This window comes from Rattus rattus, chromosome 16, assembly GCF_011064425.1.
Source record: "Rattus rattus isolate New Zealand chromosome 16, Rrattus_CSIRO_v1, whole genome shotgun sequence".
NCBI classification, from domain to species: Eukaryota; Metazoa; Chordata; class Mammalia; order Rodentia; family Muridae; genus Rattus; species Rattus rattus.
The window spans coordinates 14,075,025-14,097,696 of record NC_046169.1 but is presented as its reverse complement, the minus strand read 5'-3'; the positions used below and the strand labels follow the sequence as shown (position 1 = coordinate 14,097,696).

Genomic DNA, 22,672 nt, shown 5'->3' with positions numbered 1-22,672 from the left:
GTGGGGTGATGGGGATGGTGGGAGTGATGGGGATGGTGGGGGTGATGGTGATGGTGGGGATGATGGGGATGGTGGGGGATGGTGATGGTGGGGGTGATGGTCTTGGTGGGGGTGATGGTGATGGTGGGGGTGATGGTGGGGTGATGGTGATGGTGGGGTGATGGGGATGGTGGGGTGATGGGGATGGTAGGGGTGATGGTGGGGGTGATGGTGGGGTGATGGTGATGGTGGGGGGGGTGATGGTGATGGTGGGGGTGATGGGGATGGTAGGGGTGATGGTGGGGGTGATGGTGATGGTGGGGTGATGGTGATGGTAGGGGTGATGGGGATGGTGGGGATGGAGATGATGGTGATGTTGGCAATGGTGATGGTGGGCGTGGGGTGGCGGGCTGTGAAAGGCACCTGGTGGAGATAGGTTGAATCCCTGAAAACCCTAATGGGGACGGCAGGTGCATTCCCAGTCTCCCAGATCAAGGCATCTAGCTGCAGCCCCCCACTGAACCCTATAGAGAGATTTGAGACAGACCAATCACGTAGGGCAGTGCTCCAAGCCCCTCCTCCACAGGTGAGGATGTGACCACAGGTCACATAGACTCAAGACAGATCAATCATAGAAGCAGGACCACGCCTCCAAATATGTAGATGAGGTCTTCCCAAGCTCTCGGGCCAAACCAATAGGAAGTGCCTGCTGTCAGACGCTGACCCATCCTGAAACTGTATTTGAGAGTCCTGTTCAGGATTGCAAGTGTGCAGCAATTATTCCGTCAGCTGAGAGCTTCTGTCATAAGAGCTGTAACACTGCTGCTTGGGCAAGAAGGGAAGAGATCTGCTCTCCCTGAAATCGCCACCAGAAGCTCTGTCGCACCCCTCGCTGCCTGATAGTCAGTCTCCTGCTGGCTCAGACCAGCCGAGCAACCTAAGTGGCAGAGGAAGAAAGGAGCAGAACCAGCAGTGGGGGTGGTAAAAGCTATGCCCCCCTCCCCACCTGAGTTCTCTTCCCTTCACCGGAACCCACACACCTAGCTGGGTGAGAGGTCACCAGGGAAAGCCCCAGGCACCAGAGCCCCACAGTGGGGATGGTGGGGATGGTGGGGATGGTGGGGGTGGGAATGGTGAGGATGGTGATGGGGATGGTGGGGATGGGGATGGTGGGGATGGTGGGGATGGTAGGGATGGGAATGGTGATGGTGGGGATGGTGGGGATGGGGATGGGAATGGTGATGGTGGGGATGATGGGGATGGTGGGGATGATGGGGATGGTGGGGATGGTGGGGATGGGGATGGTGGGGATGGTGATGGTGGGGATAGGGATGGTGGGGATGGGGATGGTGGGGATGGGGGGGGTGGTGGTGGTGGTGGGGATGGTGGGGATGGGGATGGGGAATGGTGATGGTGGTGATGGTGGGGATGATGGGGATGGGGATGGGGATGGTGGGGATGATGGGGATGATGGGGAGGATGGGGATGATGGGGATGATGGGGATGATGGGGATGGTGGGGATGGGGATGGGGATGGGGATGGTGGGGATGGTGGGGATGGGGATGGTGGGGATGGGGATGGGGATGGTGGGCATGGGGATGGTGGTATGACTGAGTTAATGGAGTGCAATGGAGAGATGGTGATACTAATGCTGATGGTGTTGACTGTAACAATAACACACATACGTACTTTGCCATATAGTGGGTCTTATTACCCTCATTTGACATTGAAGCCCAGAGAGGGTCATCACAGTCACGGTGTAGACATTTTAACACACCTGAAGTGTGTCTAAGTGATGATATACACATGTGTGCATGCACCATTGTCTAGATCAGCGCTCTTATGGGCTTCTCTCGGGACCCCAACACCCACCACCAAGTCACCTCAGGATACAGGGACCCCCACGTACTGAGTGTTCCGAGGGGGCTCCCGCCAACAGGAGCCAGCTCCCTCGGCTGCATATACCCACAATGCTCAGCGTCCTCATCCCTGTGCAGGTGATAGAGGATGATCTGACCTGTCACCATGGAGACGCTGGCTCTGCTTCTGATGCACTGTGTTGCCTTCGGCAGAGGACAAGAAAGGAAACTGAAGCCACAAATTCATACCCTGGGCAAAAGCCCAGAGAGCCTTCAACGGGAGCCAACTAGAAACACAACTGTCTTAGATCTTATCAGCTAAGCCTCAACCTGTGTGCTTTTGTGTGTGCATGTGTGAGTGTGAGTGTGTGAACATGTGTGAGTGTCCGTGTAAGGTCCGCGTGTGTCTACTTTCCTCCGCTGGGATTACGAGCATGTGCCACCGGGCCCACCTTTTTAATGTGGATTCTGGGGATTGAACTCAGAAGTGCTTTAGCCACTAAGCCATCCCCCGAGTCCACTCATCCCTTCTATATGAAAGGATTTAACTCAACATCGTCTTTCTGCTTTCCAAACAAGTGTCTTTGGTGCAGCTGAGAAAAACTCCAAGATAAACTGACAAGAGAAAAATTGCTCAGCCCGTGACAATGAGCTTGTCCTAAACCGGAATCTAGTGGGAGAGGCCATCAGGAAAGGAAGGACGCTCACCTTGCAAAACGCCCATAGGGAAGGGCGAGCATGGCTCACGTCATTCCAGAAGTGGAGAGAGAGGAGCCCCAAGGCCAGAGCCCAAAGCCTGCAGCCTTGGAACTCTGCTTCTGCCAAACCACACTGAGCCAGACAGAGCTGCTAAGCCTGGCTTCCAGAACACCGGGAAGGCAGTCTCAGAAGGAGGCCGCACAGAGCAGCATCCTATGAGAGATTGGGGAGTCCCTGCGAGTTCCCTCAGGACCACTTCCTGGAGCCAGGTCCATGGCCAGGAACCAGAGTGCACTGTGTCCATATGAAAAGCAAGTTTTCCTCTGTGGAAAACAATAGACCCGAAGCAGACACACAGCCGTGCAGGAACCCCTGCTTCCCAGGTCAGCTTTGCAAACCAGCCATCTGCTTCCTCGGCTTCTCGGTGGCTTGGCTGGAGATCTCACACCCGCAGAGCGTTATCAGTGACCTGGCCTCTGCTGTAGATGATCAGACAGAGCAGGGCCTACCGTTATGTGACAGGGAGCAATGCTGGCAGGACCGGCTCGGCTGAAATCATGCCCACAGTGAGTGAGTCAGGACAGGTGTGGTATGCCTGCCTACGATTCCAGCCGTCGGGAAGCTGAGGCAGAGGGATAACAAGCTTACCCGACAGCTCACGGCTTACCTGAGCTTCATAGTGAGACCATGCCTCACAAAGGCAGAACGGAGCTTAGTGTGCAAGCACAAGGACCTGAGTTTAAATCCCAGACCCCATAGTAAGGCCTGGGTTCACACAGGGATACTGATAAGTCCATGAGGCCCCACCCCTTATTGGAGATCCACAGTAGATGGCTACTGAGAGGGGGAGACTCAGTCTTCCTCAGGGATGAGCCCCCTGATAGGTCATTCAATCCCACGTGGACAGCCCTAAACACATGTACCTATGAGTAATGCTAAATGGACTGTAAGGGTGTGTGCATGAGTGTGTGTGTGTGTGTGTGTGTGTGTGTGTGTGTGTGTATGCACACCCGCACGTATATGTGTATATGTGCATGTATGTATACATGTGTGTATGTGCATGTATACATGGTGCATTTGTGTGTATGTGTGCATGTGTGTGTGTGCACACTTGTTCGAATGTGTAAAATAAATACAGAAGAAGCAATCACCATTCCTAGAGGGAACCAGGGAGGGAGGAGTTGAAGGGGGAAAGAGAAGGGATGTATATTATGTACCCATGTGTGAAATTCCTAAATAATAAATATGAAAATTGAAATGTAATCACACGCTTGCAATTAATCCTGTGGAGGCAGAGAGAATGGCCCTTGAGGCTCACTGGCTGTCCAGCCTGGACTGCTCGGTGACTTTTAGACCAACGAAAGACCCTGCCTCAGAAACACAAGGCAGACAGTGCCCGAGGATGACACCCTAAACTGATCTCTGACCTTTACAGGCACACACCCACACAGGCATGTGCGCACATGTGCTTGCACATGCACAAGAATATATCCCTATACATACACAAAGAAGAAGAAGAAAGAAGAGGAGACAGCTTGTCTGTGTGGCGATCCACCATGGGATAGGTGACTTCCTACCTAAGGAACAGAAGGGGTCCATAGAGGTGCTCATAAGACCCACCCAGAGTGAAGCAAGGGTCCCAGGGGAGTCTCCAGACAGTTATCTATCACCTTGAACCATGTGAATGCCACATTCATTCAAAGTCAAATCTCAAAAGACGCTGTCAATGGATGCATAAACTCAGGTTAAAAACAGGTACAAAGCTGGAGAGACGGCGCTCTCAGTGAGGAGCTTGCCTCTCGCAAACACAAAGTCTGGAATCCAGTCCCTAGCTCCTAAGTAAGAAGCTTGTAGAGACAGTGGATGCGGGAGGCAGCCAGGCGGATCCCTTGGAATGACCAGGCAGCCACTATACCCCAATCATTACGTTCCAGGTCCAGTAGGCACTGCATTTCAAAACACAAGATGGATGGAAGGAGTGACCGCAAAGTTAACCTCTGGCGCACGGACACATGCACACATGTGTAGGTGTGCACGCACACAAACACACACAGAGGTATAAAACTTGTTGTTGACAAAGAGTCAACTGCTTTGCCCTAGTGACCAGCCAGGCACCATCTTCATCACCTTGACTGAGTCTGTTTGCAAGCGTCTGTCATGATCTTGCCAGTGGACTGATAATGTTTCCATTGAGAAAGAGAACAGTGAGAATCACTGAGCCTCAGAGGTTCGTCTGAGGTTCCAGTAGTTCCTCCTGGCCATCTGTATGCAGTCTGCCCTCATTGTGTGTGGCCTGGGTTATCAGGGAATGATAGGATAGAGGAAGTTAACTGAGGGGCTCCACAGCCCCATAAGCTCACTGGATCCTCAGGGGATCTTTGGTGGCATAGAACATTGTCACTGGAACTTGTTTTGTTTTATTTTTCCAGGCAGGGTTTCTCTGTGTAGCCCTGACTGTCCTGGAACCCCATCTGTAGACCAGGCTGGCCTTGAACTCACCGAGATCCACCTGCCTCCGCCTCCTGAGTGCTGAGATTAAAGGTATGTGCTACCACAGCCCAGATGTCACTAAGGGGTAGGTGGTGTTTAAATCTCCCAAGGGAAGGACTCACCTCTAGTCAATTAATCACATGTGCTGTCCTTCTGTGCTGTACAAAGGATCATTCTCAGGTCCCAATATTGGCTCATGAGTACCATTACAGGAATTACTCCCTATCAAAACCAGGGCAGGACCACACTGGCTGCTTTTCTAGTCACCACTATCGAATCCCTGCCAGAAGCAACATGTCGCATTTCATGTTCATTTTGACTCACAGTCAAAGGGAGTCCGTCTCACGGCAAGGAAGACATGGTGATCTGGGTGGCTCTATAAATGGTGGTGGGAGCTGGTGGCAAACACATTCACGTGTTGCTAGATCAGAAAGCAGAGAACATGCACCAGAAGTGGGTGAAACCGTATAAACCCCTAAAGCCCACCCTCAGAGACCTGCCTCAGACAACCATGCCTTGGGGGCTCATCGCTTCTACAAAGTGCCACGAAAACAACACCAGCTGGGGATCAAGAGTTCAAATACATGAGGGCTGGCAAGATGGGTCAGCAGTCAAGTTGACACTGCTGCCGTGCCTGGTGATTCGAGTTCAATTCCCAGGACTCACACAGTGGAAGGAAAGAAATAATTCCTGAAAGTTGTATTCTTACGCAAATGTGCAGAACGTGCACACACACATAAATGAATGGAAGGAAGGAAGGAAGGAAGGAAGGAAGGAAGGAAGGAAGGAAGGAAGGAAGGACAGACAGACAGGCTGAGTTGGGATGCATGAACTTGCAGGGAGCATTTCGTATTCAATGCTAGCAAAGCATCCCATGTTGGGTGATGTAGACTAAAACATATGGAGTTGAAGCGATGATTCAGCAGTTCAAAGCACGGCTCTTTCAGAGGACCCAGGTTCGATTCCCAGCACACTCATGGCAGCTCACAACTGTAACTCCAAGATCTGACACACTCAGACATACGTGCAGAAAAAAAAACACTGATGTGCATGTAATAAATAAATTACGCTTTAAAAAAAAAAACCACACAGTTTTTTGAAGCAGGGTGTCGCGTCATCCAGACTGACTTTGGACTAACTGTGCAGCTGAAACTACCCCTTAAACGTCTGATCCTCCACCTTCAAATGTTAGGCTTACAGGTGTCCCCCACCAGGCCCAGTGTATGCGAAACTTACAGCGAGCGCTTTATCCATCAAACCATCTTGAGACAGAGTCTTACTTTAGTAGCTCTAGATTGCCTTGGATTCGAAGAACCCCCTCCTGCCTCAGCCTCCTGAGCATTAAGATTGCAGACATACACCGCCACATCCAGATAAAACTTTCTGGTATTCTAATCATGTATACAATGAACTTCCCAAACATAGTGCCGGACCCTTCCTCCCTCACAGGTTTCTGTCCCTGAAGTAACAACTTCCTTCCTCCTCTGCTTGTCTTACAGTTTCTAAGAAGGCAAGGCTGGCCCAGGCATATGAAATATCCAGTCGTACAATCAGTGCAAAAAACAGTCCACTACTCTGTCTCTCTACAAGCTTACGCGTGTGGAAGCTGTGACTCTACATCCCATATTGGAGAGAGGTGGCTCGACTCTCTCTGAGGACCAGGGACACGGCTCCTGCACTGGTCCAGAAGGGCACACAGGTCTGTTTTGTAGAAGCTTCCCCTTCCTCGTGAGTCCACAGAAAGAAAACCAGCATCCCCCGGACTCCCCACATGTTTCAGCCAGGAGCAGGCGTGTAAGCCCCAGTGCCTACCTTCTCTCGTTGTCATCCAGGTGAGAAAAGAGCACGTTCTTAGAAATGGCCTTGGCCAGCGCAGTCATGGTCTTATAGTCCTTGGGAATGACCTGTGGAAGAGACAAGGCTCAGGCCTTTGAGCCCCAGGGACAAAGCTAGCTCCCCCAAGCTACTGCTAGGAACAAAGACACCATCCAGCCTGGAGCCACTATCCCACAACTGTCATGGCACTAGTATCAAGCTATGCTATAAAAAAACAGTAGGAAATGCCATAGACTTTAAGTTAATTTTTTAAAAATTACATTTATTGATTAATTGAGGTAGGATTCATGCACCATAATTTTCAGAGGTCAGAGATCAACCCACAGGAAGCAGTTCTCTCTTTCCACTAAATGAGTTCTTAGGTTTGGTATAAACATGTTTGCCTGCTGAGCCATCTTGCCAGCCCACCTTTAGACATTTTTTTAAAAATAAATTAAAAGCAAGAAAATTGGAATAGTCCAGTAAGAGGCACAGTCTAGCCAACAGTTTGGAACTGTTTTGGGACTATGGTTCTTTAGAGCTTTGAAGCCACTTAGAAAGTGTCAGAACACAGCCAGAACCATTTGTCAATTTTTTAAAAACTCTCATTGAATTTGTAGAAAGATGATAAGCAGTTGTTGAAAGATTAGAAGGCTGGGGGTGTGGCTCAGTGGTAGAGCCCCTGCCTAGAATCCCCCAGTGAGGGGCTGGGAGCGTGGCTCAGTGGTAGAGCCCCTGCCTAGAATCCCCCAGTGAGGGGCTGGGGGCGTGGCTCAGTGGTAGAGCCCCTGCCTAGAATCCCCCAGTGAGGGGCTGGGGGTGTGGCTCAGTGGTAGAGCCCCTGCCTAGAAGCCCCAGCCCCTCCTAGAATCCCCCAATGAGGGGCTGGGGGTGTGGCTCAGTGGTAGAGCCCCTGCCTAGAATCCCCCAGTGAGGGGCTGGGGGCGTGGCTCAGTGGTAGAGCCCCTGCCTAGAATCCCCCAGTGAGGGGCTGGGGGCGTGGCTCAGTGGTAGAGCCCTGCCTAGAATCCCCCAGTGAGGGGCTGGGGTGTGGCTCAGTGGTGGAGCCCCTGCCTAGAATCCCCCAGTGAGGGGCTGGGGGCGTGGCTCAGTGGTAGAGCCCCTGCCTAGAATCCCCCAGTGAGGGGCTGGGGATGTGGCTCAGTGTAGAGCCCCTGCCTAGAATCCCCCAGTGAGGGGCTGGGGTGTGACTCAGTGGTAGAGCCCCTGCCTAGAATCCCCCAGTGAGGTGCTGGGGCGTGGCTCAGCGGTAGAGCCCCTGCCTAGAATCCCCCAGTGAGGGGCTGGGGTGTGGCTCAGTGGTAGAGCCCCTGCCTAGAATCCCCCAGTGAGGGGCTGGGGGCGTGGCTCAGTGGTAGAGCCCCTGTCTAGAATCCCCCAGTGAGGGGCTGGGGTGTGGCTCAGTGGTAGACGCAGGCTGTAGTAAGAAGGCTGCTATGCTTCTGTTTTTCAAGATGAGAAACATTCCATACGCTGATGGGGGTGGTGGCTGCATGACTGTGCATGACCAATGCCACCTAGCGTTGCACTTAAAGATGGTGCATCAGGCTGAGCTGTGCCCTCCAGGTTCCTGTGTGAGGAAGCATCTTTGTGGAGAGACTTGCAGACCAGGTATGTGTGAGTGGTTGGGTTATTGAGGTGTAAGGGTAGAGTACAGGCTTCAAAGTGCCCTTAAGAGACTAGAAGGCGTGAAGCAGGAAAGAACCACAGCCTATGTGGTCCTGAAGAACTCCATCCCTCTTCTCCCCATGCCTGTTCAAGTCCCAGAACTACAGGGAGCTGCGTTTGAGACACACATTAAACACTGCTTGTCTCGGGGTTGGGGATTTAGCTCAGTGGTAGAGCCCTTGCCTAGGAAGCGCAAGGCCCTGGGTTCGATCCCCAGCTCTGGAAAAAAAAGAACCAAAAAAAAAACACTGCTTGTCTCACGGTGCCGGATACTATGGTGACAGTGATCCCATCCATCACCAAGTCTCCTATTCCATGTGACCCCCACGCTCTGGCCACATAGCGAATTGAATCGCCAGGACTGACAGGGACATCCAGGTGTGTATGAACAAGTGCTGGGATTCTTTACCTTCCTCACATAGGAGACGGCATCTTCCTCAGTGTAGACTTCAGCACTCACGCCACCCCGTCGACGACGCGCCTTTACCACAGGATTTGGAGGTGTTGGGGAGATCTCCTCATCGTGGGAATCACACTGTGAGTTTGACTTCTGCCGAGCCAGGATCTGCCTGTTTTCCTCCTGGGAGAGAAGAAAGGGAGGGTAAGAAATTGGCTGTCTGGGCTGGAGAGATGGCTCAGTGGTTAAGAGCACTGACTGCCCTTCCAGAGGTCCTGAGTTCAAGTCCCAGCAACCACATGGTGGCTCACAACCATCTGTAATGGGATCTGATGCCCTCCTCTGGTGTGCATGAAGACAGCTATAGTGAACATATATATAATAATAAATAAATCTTAAAAAAAAGAAAGAAATTGGCTGTCATCTGAATCTGATGACTAAGACTTGTCACTACTCAGGAGACTGAGGCAGAAGGATCAGAAAATTCAAGGCCAGCATAAAACTGAGACCCTTGTCTCAAAATAAAGTCAGAAGAGAGCTGGGGATGTAGTTCAATGGTAGAGCCCCTGCCTAGAATCCCCCAGTGAGGGGTTGGGGTGTGGCTCAGTGGTAGAGCCCCTGCCTAGAATCCCCCAGTGAGGGGCTGGGGTGTGGCTCAGTGGTAGAGCCCCTGCCTAGAATCCCCAGTGAGAGGCTGGGGATGTGGCTCAGTGGTAGAGCCCCTGCCTAGAATCCCCCAGTGAGGGGCTGAAGGTGTGGCTACAATATCTGTCTAGAATCCCCCAGTAAAAGACAGATGGTGTGGCTCAGGGGTAGGGTTCTGGTTTAGACTCCCCCAGTGAGGGATAGAGCCACAGATCTGTGTTAGACTGCTGGCTTAGCATGTCCAGGGCCCTGTACCCAGTACCTCCAAGTCAAGAAAAGAGAAGACCATACCAGAAAGCAACTGTCAGAGCATAACTTAGCCTGAGAGTCATAAACTCTCAGGGTCCCCAAGGGTCTTCAGGGTAAAGCAAGGCGCTTACAGGTCACTCCCCAAATCTGGAGCCTCAGGATGGGAAATGGGGCTACATAGAGCTCTAGGCATGCCAGGATACCAGAACGAAAAGGGCAATGGCACTGGGCCAGCTTGTGAGAGACAGGATCCTGTCTAAAACAAAAATGGTCCTAGTGTGAAAAATTCTGCTGACCTTTGTCCTGGGAGTAGGAATCAGAGCACAGGAGACCTGGTCAGACAGACCTGTACAGGTATGGCGGCTCCACAGGAGAGGTCGGCTGTCAGCAAAGTCCCACCAGCACTGTCTAGAACTCCCAACCTCCTCTTTCTGGACCCACTCTTCACAGAGGTGGGTGCAACAGCCTGCCTGTGGCTCTAACCAAAGAGGCCACATCTCCACCAATCAGCATGGCCAGGAAAAGGAACCCATCACCCACCATGGCGTCTCATCACAGTGACTGGCTGAATCTCAGTGTTTCGAGTCAGCGGATCCTGAACACCCAGCCAGGAAACCACAAAGAATGTTCAGTGCAGTTCTACAAAGCCGTCTAAAAATATCTTTTATAGAATTTCCCGCAAGAAGACAGCAGGTGGGTGAGGCTCCTCCCCTCCCTCCAGACTCTCCACTCTAACGATAGTACATTAAATATGCGCATACATAAATCCACGCCACCGCCAAGGAGAATGGGAGAAATGCCATCAAAAAGTTTCAGAAGATTCCTGGGGAAAAGGACAGCCAACCCAGGAATGGGATCCAGAACAGATATGGGCTTCCCCAGCTTCAGGAAAGAAGGGGTGTGCACTGCAGAACCCCCTGGAACACAGTGGTGCCCAGAGCAGATCCCAGAAGAGGAAGGCAGGGCCAAAAAACCAGCCCCTGGGCAGACCCTGCACCAGGGCCGGCTCCACAGGCCCTCATGGCTTCCCTTGGCTTAGCCTTTATCGTGGAAATGTTCAAGATAATACAAAAGTATGACTCACCAAACACCCAGAGCCCAGAACAACTTAAGATCAAAGGAGACCCACTCCTCCACTCCTTCCTTAGTCACGCATGCAGGAACAGAACCTAAGATCCTACCACATAATTTGAAGAAGCAGCCACGTCATTAGAAAAATGAAATTCTGCCTGCCTGTTTGTGGGCATAAATAACATCGAAATAAATAATGTATTCCAGAAAAAGGATGCATGACGCACTCCAAAGCCAGGCTTCGTGAGGAAGGATGATGGTTTATCCACTGTGACACTTTATATTAAAGGACATGGAACATCATAATATCTAGTGGGTGGCCCTTTTGTGCTCCTGAGAGCCCTGTTCTGAATGAACCCGGAATCCTCATCTCCCCCTCTATGCTGAAAGGTGGAAGCACAGATTTGGAAAACCCCAGGTAGAGTTGGGCACAGCAGAACATACCTGAGGGTCCTCCCAGCACTGGGGAGGCTAAGGCAGAAAGACCGTGACTTTGAGGCCAAGCTGAGTTACATAGCAAGACCCTATCTCAAAAAGCAAACAATAGTTAGGAACGAAGGTCAGTAGTGTGTTCACTTGGCATGCATCAAATCCTGGGTTTGATTCCCCTGCAACCTCATAAGGAGAGCATGGGTAGTGCACACGTATAACCCTAGCCATCCAGAGGGTCTGTCCTACATAGTGAGTTCTAGAACAGCCAGGGATATATACCGAAACACTGTCTCAAAATCAAAATCAAAATATGCAAAAGAAAAGAAGAATGCACAGGTACAGACAGAGGCCCCAAGAACAAGTTATATTCTTGTAGGAAACATCTGGATTACAGGACTCTCCAAGCCCTCCTACATCCACCCCATTCAGTCACAGGGGTCTCTGAGGACAGCTGTGAGGGAAGCTTCCATCCGCGCCCAGGAGAGAAAGACTGAACCTTGCAGAACACCAATAGGAGGCTGACTCACCAGCCTTGTAGTCTGAGCACAGCCCTCAGCATGTGGCTGACTCATTTCCACAGGGTCCCATCCCATGCCTTCCCAACACGCTGAGACACACATGATCTGTGGACCCATCATGCACCAGGCTTGGTAAGCCTGTGTCAAACTCAGATCTTGGCGTTGAGCTCCAGGTGGGGTGTAGTGTTCACTCCATCGGCACTGGCTGTCTCATCTCACTCAGAACCCAGCACTCTAGGACCTCAGGCCAAGCTACATCAGTACAACGTCCTGTTGCCTTGACAACCAACCTCAGCATCTCAAGATGGCTGCCGTTCTTGTATATCTCTCCCCATTGCCAGCACCATAATAGATCAACAATTCGTCCTGGATTACCTTGTATGCTCAGAGAGATTGCTGGGTTTTGTGTATGTGCGTGTGGAGGTAAGGCAACCTGAGCTCTTGCTCTCAGGTGCTGTTCACTGGTTTTCTGAGATGATGTCTCTCCCAAGCCTGGAACTCACCAAGTAGGCTAGGCTGGCTGCTCAGCAAACCTAGCTGTCTCAGCTTCCCCTGTGCTGGTTCAAAAGGGCCCACTACCTTGCCTAGCTTCCTTTAAAAAATATATGCACATATAAGTATATTAATATTAATATATTCAAATGCATACATATGTTAATATGAATGTATGAATATAAATATACTGAAGATAAATATATTAACATAAGTATATGTTTGAACACACAAATATATAATATAGGTGTATTTAAATAAGACATAGATATATTTAAATATATAAGTATATAAATACATATTTAAAGACATGAGTATATGAGTGTAAATATATATTTGAATACATAAGTATATGAATATATATATTTATATGGAGTCTGGGGATTGAGCTCAGGTCCTCATGTTTATAAGCATTTTTACCAAGTGAGTTAACGCTCCAGCCCTATTACTAGTTTTTGTTGTTTGTTTTGGATTTATTGTTTGTTCGAGACCGGGTCACATATAGCCCAGGCTGGCCTCAAACTTACTATAAACCCCAGGTTGGTCTTGAACTCCTGAACCTTCTGGAATGCTGGGATGACTGATGTGCGCTGTCTGCCCAGTTTCAGTCAGAAGTTGTGGTTAATGAGCCACTGCCACAGAAACCACCGTGCACACTCATGGGCCATTCTTACCTAGACCATTAGACCATGGCTCTAGCTAGTGATATTGCCTGTGGCTTGAGTGACAAGCAAGCCCTGGGCCTTTGCTTTGAGAAGTGACTTAAAACAACAGCTGCAAATGATCTGAATACAGTGCTCGGGTATGGAACTCTCGCAAAGTTAAAAATTTAAATGAAAAAAACAAACCGATTTGGGATTGGATGTCACATCGGCCACACAAGCATAGGGACCGGAGTTGGGATCCCCAATACCCACACAGAAAAGCTGGGTGTGGTTTGGTTCCCGAAAGGCTGATAAACAGATCCTGTAGGCTTCTACTCAGACAAGACTAATCACCAAGTTCCAGGTCAAGGGAAACCCTGTCTCCAAAAAAAGACCTCTGGCCCACACACACACAGACACACAGACACACACACACACACACACACACACACACACACACACACACCATTCGCTCACACACATGGACTCACACATACACAAATCCCAGCACACTTAACATTTGCTGTGACAGATACCAACGTATAGAAACATTCTTTCCATTTATAGCTATTTTGGGTCAAAATGGCAACGAACCAGGCTTGGAACCTGAGTCTCTATAAAGCACAGATTCATATCGTCTCCCACACTTAGTGGGGAATCTCTCACGCAAGGTTCACCACTTCCCTTATGGTGTATACACCCTTCCCTCCCACATCCCATGACCCGACAGGTCCCCGAGGACCCACCTTGTGACTTCACTTAGGCTTTTCAGCAACCCTTTGAGGGTAACAGCATTAAACCTCACCAAAATAATGTATTTAAGTACCGTAAAGACGAGGAAGGGCAGCCCTTGTTTGAGAAGCCTGCACTCACTCTCTGGGTGGGTTGTAATTTTGCCCCCGTGTGTCTGTCTTTCTAGTAACTTAAAATCTATGCTTAACCTGTCCCCTAGCGCCAGCATGCCCGATAACCAGAGTGTGATTGCCCAGACACACAAGATGGAAGAAAAGAACCAACTCCAAGTTGCTCTCTTACCTCCCCCTGTAAGTGAAAATACACCCCAATAAATAAGTAAGTGTAATTTTAAATCTTTAGAATTATTTTACGTGTATGGGTGTTTTGCATGCATGGATGTTTGTGCACCACACAAGTATGCCTGGTGCCCACAGAGGTCAGCAGAGGGCATCAGACTCAGAACAGGGATTTCAGATGGTTTGTGAACCAGGGTTCTCGAGAAGAGCAGCGGGGACTCTTACCCACTGAGCATCTCTCCAGCTCTAATAAATGGAAATGTGTGTTAAGAAACCTCGACTCTGCTTTGTACTAGCCCATCCTGAAGTTCCTTCCTGCTGTGAAAGGTCATGGTTCTGATTTTATCAAAATCAAGGTCTTGAAAAGACAGAGAAACAGGACCCCCGTTGAAGGAATCAGAGAAAAGACTGGAAGAGCTTGAAGGGGCTTGAGACCCCATATGAACAACAATGCCAACCAACCAGAGCTTCCAGGGACTAATCCACTACCCAAAGACTATACATGGACTGACCCTGGGCTCCAACTGCATAGGTAGCAATGAATATCCTAGTAAGAGCACCAGTGGAAGGGGAAGCCCTGGGTCCTGCCAAGACTGAACCCCCAGTGATGTGATTGTTGGGGGGAGGGCGGTAATGGGGGGAAGATGGAGAGGGGAACACCCATATAGAAGGGAGGGGGAGGGGTTAGGGGGATGTTGGCCTGGAAACCAGGAAGGGGAATAATAATCGAAATGTCAATAAGAAATACTCAAGTTAATAAAAAAAAAAGTCAGTTTTATTCGGGAATGTGACCACTGTGATGCTATGGTCCTACACTTGTGTACATGTAGGTAGCAGTGAGCAGAACCAGTGCATTTTTAAAAGGGAGACAATGAAGTTAGGAAGGAGAAGTGGTTGGTAAAGGAGGAGGAGTTTGAGGAAAGGGTATGGGAAATAGGTTTGTTCAAAACACATTATATGCATATATGGAATTCTCAAAAAATACAAAGTTTAAAAGAGTGAAAAAAAAAGATAGAGAAAATCTTTCAGCTGCAATGGGCCACAGTGTGGAGCTGTGCCTCTATCCCTATCCTCAATGGCAGATTTCCCTTTTCTAGAAACTTCATATCAACCAAATCACCCATAGATGGGCTCCTGTGCCTGGTTTCTTTCACTAAGCTTCCTGTTTCCAGAGGAAGCCTTCAGGCATTGTTCTTGTTCATGGCTGAGTCATATTTCATTATATCCTATCAGTGCTTTCTTCTTTTCATGGCTGACTAATATTCCAGTGTATGGACATACCACATTTTTTTTCGGAGCTGGGGACCGAACCCAGGGCCTTGCGCTTGCTAGGCAAGTGCTCTACCACTGAGCTAAATCCCCAACCCCCACATACCACATTTTGTTTAGTCCTTTGTCTACTGGTGCATCTGAGATCCTGTGAGCAACGCTACTGCAAGCATTCATGCGTAGATGTACCTGAATACCTATCTTCAGTGCTTAGGGTGTTCACTCAGATGCAGAGTTGCTGAGTCATGCAACAGTGAAGGGTCTACTTTTACATTTATTTGTGGGGAGGTAAGTATGCATGCTGCAGCACATGTATGTGGAGGTCAGAGGACAATTTTGGAAGTTAGTTCTCTCCTTACATTCTGGGTGTTGAACTCAGATCAACAGGCTTTGTAGCAATCTCTTTACCCACAGAATGATCTTACAAGCTCCAATGTTCGTTCTACTGTTTGAGGAGCTGCTGGCTGGACTCCTCTCCATGCTAGCTACTAGCCATACCGTTTTACATCAGTAACATTGTGAGGCTTCCATTTTTCCACCCTGCCATCAACAGGTTATCTCTTACCCCACTCCCTCTCCTCCCTCTCCCTCCCACCTCCTTCTTTCTCCCTTCCTTCCTCCCTCTCTCTTCCCCACCCTGTTTTTTATTTGGGTTTTTTGGTGGTGGTGGTGGTGGTTTTGAGGTTTTGGTTTGTTTGGTTTTGAGACAGGGTTTGCCTGTGTAGTGCTGGCTGCCCTGGAACTTACTTTGTAGACCAGGCTGGCCTCAACTCAGAGCTCCTCCTGCTTCTGCCTCCTGACTGCTGAGATTAAAGGCCTGAGCCACCACCACCCTGCTCAAAATCTTATTTTTTGTTTTGTTTTGTTTTGTTTTTTTTGGAGCTGGGGACCGAACCCAGGGCCTTGCGCTTGCTAGGCAAGCGCTCTACCACTGAGCTAATTCCCCAACCCCTGTTTTGTTTTTAATATGGTCAACAGGGGTGGCTTTTGGACACCTCAACTTTGTGAGAACGGTAAGACCCAGATGTTGGAATGACCTGAGCCAGGGATAGAAGGTCCTGTCTAGACAAGGACCCCAGGATCCCACAGAACTGTCCCCAAAGGGATAAACATGCTACCTGGAGCTAATGTCTGAGCAGGAGAAGAAGGGGGCCATGGATCTTCCCTTTGTATGAAGCTCCTAGCCAAGCTCCAGGTAACTCCTATGAATGTCTACCGGCCCATCTCAGAGCTACCTTCAGCAAGAAGATTCTGTATGGCTCCCTCATTCCTCTACCTACTTCTAAAGCATTCTTATTTAAACAACTTATGGCCTTGAGATAAACAATATGACCCAAATCCCTCTATGGACTTTGACTAGGAGTAGGGTACTATTAAATGGTGTTAAAAACAGTTCTTGCCTCGGGAGGCAGAGGCAGGCAGATCTCTGTGAGTTCAAGGCCATCCTGGTCTACAGAGTGAGTTCCAGGACAGCCAAAGCTACACAGAGAAACCCTGTCTTAAAAAAACAAACAAAAACAAAACACAACAAAAACCCAGTTCTCATGGATCAGCAAGATGGATTAGTGCCTAAAGGGGCTTGCTACGAAGGCTAGCAACCTGAGTTCAGTCCCTGGTACCTACATCTTTGAAGGAGAGAATCAACTCCTATCAATTGTCCCGTGACCGTGAAAGCAGGATATGTAAAACTGTGCTCAACCGGAGTCTTCCCTCACTGCGGTCTTTCCTTGGCTACTTTGTGTTTTGTGTTGTCTGTAGTGAGGACTAAACCCAGGGCCACATGCTTGCTGGCACACGCTCTGCCACTGAGTTACATCCCTAGCCATGTGTACACTTTTACCTTTGTCATTTGTGTAATGGGCTGAGCTGGTGACAATGGCAGCTACAGAATGGGAGCAGTGGGACAAGTGGTTCCAGGGCCGTGGTATCGAGAGATGTCTGAAAAGCTTTGAGAGGCCTGGGGCAGGGGCCTGGGGAAGATATCAGGAACTGCAGGCTCCAGTCATAGGAGGAACGGCCAAGGGGTTGCCAAGACTCAAGAGCTGAGGGTCCTGACACTCAGGACCCAAGAGTTCTAACGCTCACACCCAAGGCCAGTTCAGAAGCAGAAACACCAGCAGATGCTGCCCTCTGCTGCTGCTACCCCTGTGGCTGTAACTGCTGGGGGGAAGGGAGGGTTACAATAGTACCAAAAGGGTGGGTTAGAGCCCAGAGCAGAGAGCCTCCAAGCATGGATACCTAAAGCCACAAGCCTGTGGCTTCTAAGTCCAAGAGCAGTTTATCCCTGCTCTCGGGGTAGGGCTCTGAGCCTCTGCCTCTGCCCATCTGGCCTCTAGGCTTTGGGTTCTCAATGGCCCAGGATGGTGAGTCACTTACCCACATTCCCTATCTAGGTAGACCAGGACTCCAACCAACTCATTTGTACCAGCATCTGTGTTTTACCTTGTTGAGCATAAGCCTCAACTGTCTCAGAAACAGTGTCAGGCCACTGCAAACACCAGTGAAGAAAGTGAATGAGTGAGTGAGTGAGTGAGTGAGTGAATGAATGAAAAGGCAGCATTTTATATCATATATGCCTCACAAGGCAAGCTTCTGCTCAGCCACCCAGCCATCTACCCTGTGATGAGGAGGATCTGGAATGAAGATGCAGGGGTCGCACTGGTTCCTGTGAGGGACCCCTGAAAGCCTTTACAGGATCGGTGAGAATTCAGAAAAGTAGAACCCCAGAAAGAGTCAGGGACAAATTCTGGTTTCACGAGGCCTTAGATAGTGGGGCTATGTTGAGGCAAATCATCTTTCCCAGACCCATGGCCGGTTGGAAACATCCAGATGGTCATGGGTCACCCTGTGCCTATCAGTGGCTCCTGTTACAGGAGACAGTGTAGCTCTGTATCCCTAGGTGTCCCCCTTACCCCCTGAAGACCATAAATAACACTCACACACACTATCACAACAATAGGCTACCTTTCTTACATTACCAGGGCCTTCCCCCTAGGTGACACCATTGGTCCTGGCAAAAAAGGTTTTTCCATCTCAAACAGACTGGAATCAGGTTGAGCAGGATACAGGTGTTGCAAAACATCAAAGCCATGGCTTTCTGGAGTCATCAGTGGAAAGCAGAGTGGGGCTTTGTGCCAGGCAATCTCTCCTAGCCTTGTCTCCTGCTTTCCCTCTGGCCAGTGCCAGCATAACCCCGTTGGCACGCCCCTTTGAGATTCAGAACCTCCTCTGGCCTTTCAAACCCACCCCCACTTCCTGTCTCCTGTTTTTACGCTAAAGCAGGACAGTCAGGGTCAAGGGTTAGGTCAGGCTTTCCCAGCCAAAGGAATTTTCCTAACAAGTGTGGGAATGAGTTTCCAGAAAGCTCCTTCAGAATGTGCCCAGAAATGAAGTGAAAGGGGACTGTCCCCATCCTGCCCCCCTAAGGACCAGTCAACTTCCTGGGCTCTGAATGGTGTTCTCCAACTCAACTAACTGACCACAGTTTTCCTACACACCCGGGACAGAAACCACAGACGCCAAGGGGAAGCCAACATAGGGGTGGGGCTGCACTCAACAGAGGTTTGACCCCTCTGAAGGAACTCAACATACCCTTGGGGACAGACAGAATTCCTCAGTCCCACCGACTTCAGCTGTCTATTTTCCTAGCCTGGAGAATGAGCTTCAGGAGGGGCAGAGAGAGGTCATTTCTGAAGGGAGGAATCTCGACTTGACAAGAGCAGCCACTTGGGACAGGGAGAGCATGGGGAGAGGCATTTGTGAGCAAGGCCCCAGATGGGGTCCCCGTATAAGCTCAAGGTTCTCTGTACTCTGAAGCCCCAGGTGAGAGGAGGATCTGGGTGTTTGAGGACCTGGTTCTCCTCAAATCCTACCAGAATAGGCTAGTCATCAATCCTGGCAGGAGTCCCGAGAGCATCTGGGATATAGCATGGGAAGCTATGAGTAAATCAGCCCATGTGGGGAAACTGAGGACAGAAAAGGGTAAAGCACCTGGTACGAGGACGGGGGTGTTACCCCCAGCCATTCAGCACCAGGAGTAGAGAAGAAACATAGTTCGTCAAGTATTTATGAAGTGCCTACTGTATAATAATCCTCATATAGAAAATAAAACGGAGATGAAGCAAAGGGGGCTTCTGGGAAGAGGAACTTTCCAAATTGACCCTGGAGTTCAACTGTCACCCTTGAAAAGAAGTTCCGGGAGCATGGGATGCCCAGCTGACCGGTTCTAAGTCACACAGGGCCACATCCCTGCCAGCACTGTTCAGAAAATAAACCTCTTTCCCCACCTGAGACACACCAAAAGTTTGTGGCTTTTCTGCATCACCTAACGGCTCTTGCCAGACAGCTATCACCTCGTTAGTCTCCTGAGAGACCTGGGTTTGATTGTGCAGATTATCACATCTGCAACCTGGTTTGGGGGGGGGTCTCTTCTGCTTTGAGGGAGATAGGATCTTTCTATGTAACTCAGGCTAGCCTCAAACTTCAGAGAAGCGATTCTCTTGCCTCAGCGTCCCAGAAAACTCTCGGGAATTACAAACCTGTGCCACGGTGTCTGGCACGCCTGTGCTCTGCTTTGCTGTTCTGCTCTATCCTGACATCTACAACCAGACACTGGGGGGCTGATCAGTGTCTCCCCTCCATATAAAATTCAACTTAATAATAGGACGTTTGATGTGGAGATTGAGGGAAGAGTCACTGAAGTGGTGACAACTGGGCAAGACTGGCAAGACTGTTAATAGTAAAACTTAGGGCTGACAGAGGACGTAGCTCAACTGTGCCTAGAATCCTCGGTGAGGAGCTGGGGACATGTCTCAGCAGTAGAGCCCCTGCCTAGAATCCCCCAGTGAGGGGCTGGGGTGTGTCTCAGCAGTAGAGCCCCTGCCTAGAATCCCCCAGTGAGGGGCTGGGGTGTGGCTCAGTGGTAGAGCCCCTGCCTAGAATCCTCCAGTGAGGGGCTGGGGTATGGCTCAGTGGTAGAGCCCCTGCCTAGAATCCCCCAGTGAGGGGCTGGGGGCATGGCTCAGTGGTAGAGCCCCTGCCTAGAATCCCCCCCTTGAGGGGTTAGAAGTGTGGCTAAGTCCCCAGTATGCATATAACAAGCCAGATGTGAAGTCACACAGTTGTAATTTCCAGTGCTGAGAAGTGGAAGACAGGAGAATTTAGCCAAATCTGGAACTCCAAGTCTCAGTGAAGATCCTGCAGGAGGATCAAGCGTTCAAGGTTATTTATTCTCAGCCACATAGTAAATGGTTTGGTTTTTTTTGTTTGTTTGTTTGTTTTGTTTTTGTTTTTTTAATGTATGTGAGTACACTGTACTGTCACTCTCTTCATGCACACCAGAAGAGGGCATCAGATCCCATTACAGAGGGTTTTGAGCCACCATGTGGTTGCTGGGAATTGAACTCAGAACCTCTGGAAGAGCAGTCAGTGCTCTTAACCACTGAGCCATCTCTCCAGCCCCATCTCACATAGTAAAGTTGAGACCAGCTATGGCTACTCTCAATAAGTAAATAAATAAATAAACAAACAAACTTAATTAAAGGGGAGAGATAAACACACAACTGATGTTGGAGTCTCAATAGTCCTTGTTATCGACAAAAGATTGAAAAACAGGGGTTGGGGATTTAGCTCAGTGGTAGAGCGCTTGCCTAGCAAGCGCAAGGCTCTGGGTTCGGTCCTCAGCTCCGGGAAAAAAAAATTGAAAAACTGGCAAGAATGTACAATGGGGCTAGGGAAATGGCTCAACTGGTAAAGATACTTGCGGAAGAGGAGGAGTAGGGGGAGGAGGACAGGGAAGAGGAAGACGAGGGAGAAGGGGGAAGGGGAACAACTCCTACAAGTTGTCCACGACTTTTACAAATGTGCCATGCATGGCACTGGAAGCCACACACATACATGCATGCACACACACACACACACACACACACACACAGTAAACTTTAAAATAAATTTAAATCTATAGGTAGTCGTTACACACCTTTAAATCCCTGCACCGGCAAGGCAGAAGCAGGTGGGTATCTGTGGATCCAAGGTACCACTGGTCTACAGAGTAAGTTCCAGGACAGCCAGGGACTATATCGTGAGACATTGTCTCAAAGTTACATACACACGCACACACGCACACACGCACTCACACACACACACACACACAGTGCCATGACCCTGAACTCTCAGTTAAAGCTGCACAATGCTCTACCTGATCTCAGGTGCACAGGGAGAAGCCACCCCAAGGCAACACTATCATCTGCCAGAAAGCACACATTAATGAATGAAAAAGGTCTGGAGTCATCCAGTGCTCTTAGACCACAATGAAGCCAGACCTGAATAACGGAGACGTCTGAAAAATCTCCAAATGCAAAAATTAAACGAAAATCTTAATGAACGAAACAGAGCTTAAGTCTCTAGAGAGGTAGGAAATATCCTGAGCTGAGTAAAATGGGAGAAGAAATCCCAGCATCGAAACGTGTCAAGGTTCCCAAAACTGCTCACAGGAAATGTGTGGACTTCAATGCTTCCTTTCAAAAAGAATTGGCATTTCACCTTACGCTTGGGAAAAGATACAGCTATCAATACAGCACAAAGAAATTACAAAAGTAAGAGCAAACCCAACATCAAAGGAAAAGAATAAGGATCTAGAGAGTGGATGAAACCATCTCCTTGAACAGACCACCAAGGGGGCGGAGCCATGGCTCGGTTTAAGAGCAATGGCTACTCTTGCAGTCCGTCCAGGTTCAGTTCCCAGCCCCCACGTGGCAGCTCACGACCATCTATAACTCCAGTTCCTGGGGATCCAGTGCCCTCTTCTGGCCTCCAAGGCTACCTGGCATGTATGTGATGCACAGACATGCATGTACACAGACATGCATGTGGTGCACAGACATGCATGCAGGCAAAAAGCATACAAAACATCAAAAAGAAAAAAATCATTAGAACTGATAAACTGTTTAGACAGGCTGGCTAACAATAGAAAGGCACTAATTACCAATATCAAGAATGAAATGGGGACAGAGAGATGTTCAGATGGCCTCCTTTGCTGCTCTCCGGGAGAAGCAGAATTTAGTTCCCAGCACCAACATCAGGTGGCTCACAACTTCAGCTCCAGGGGATTCAACACCCTCCTCAGGCATCCACATGCATACACACACACACACACACACACACACACACACACACACACACACACACACACTCACACACCACATACACACTCACACACTCACACACACACACACACACACATTCACACTCACTCACATACATACACACTCTCACACACACTCACTCTCACACACACTCACTCTCACACACACTCACTCTCACGCACACACTCACACACACTCACATACATACACACTCACACACACTCACACACACACACACACATACATTCAC

General features: G+C 49.5%; 1 protein-coding gene across 2 annotated transcripts in view; it reads right to left on the bottom strand.

The window, feature by feature from the left end:
- Prkar1b (protein kinase cAMP-dependent type I regulatory subunit beta) overlaps positions 1 to 22,672 on the bottom strand; it is a 117,711-nt gene that overhangs the window by 86,305 nt on the left and 8,734 nt on the right. For both annotated transcript variants that reach the window (XM_032886484.1, XM_032886483.1), the window contains exons 3-4: positions 8,942 to 9,112; positions 6,841 to 6,932 (exon numbers count right to left, since the gene is read on the bottom strand). In XM_032886484.1, coding sequence (XP_032742375.1) covers positions 6,841 to 6,932; positions 8,942 to 9,112 — 263 coding nt within the window. The remainder of the gene's footprint in view (positions 1 to 6,840; positions 6,933 to 8,941; positions 9,113 to 22,672) is intronic.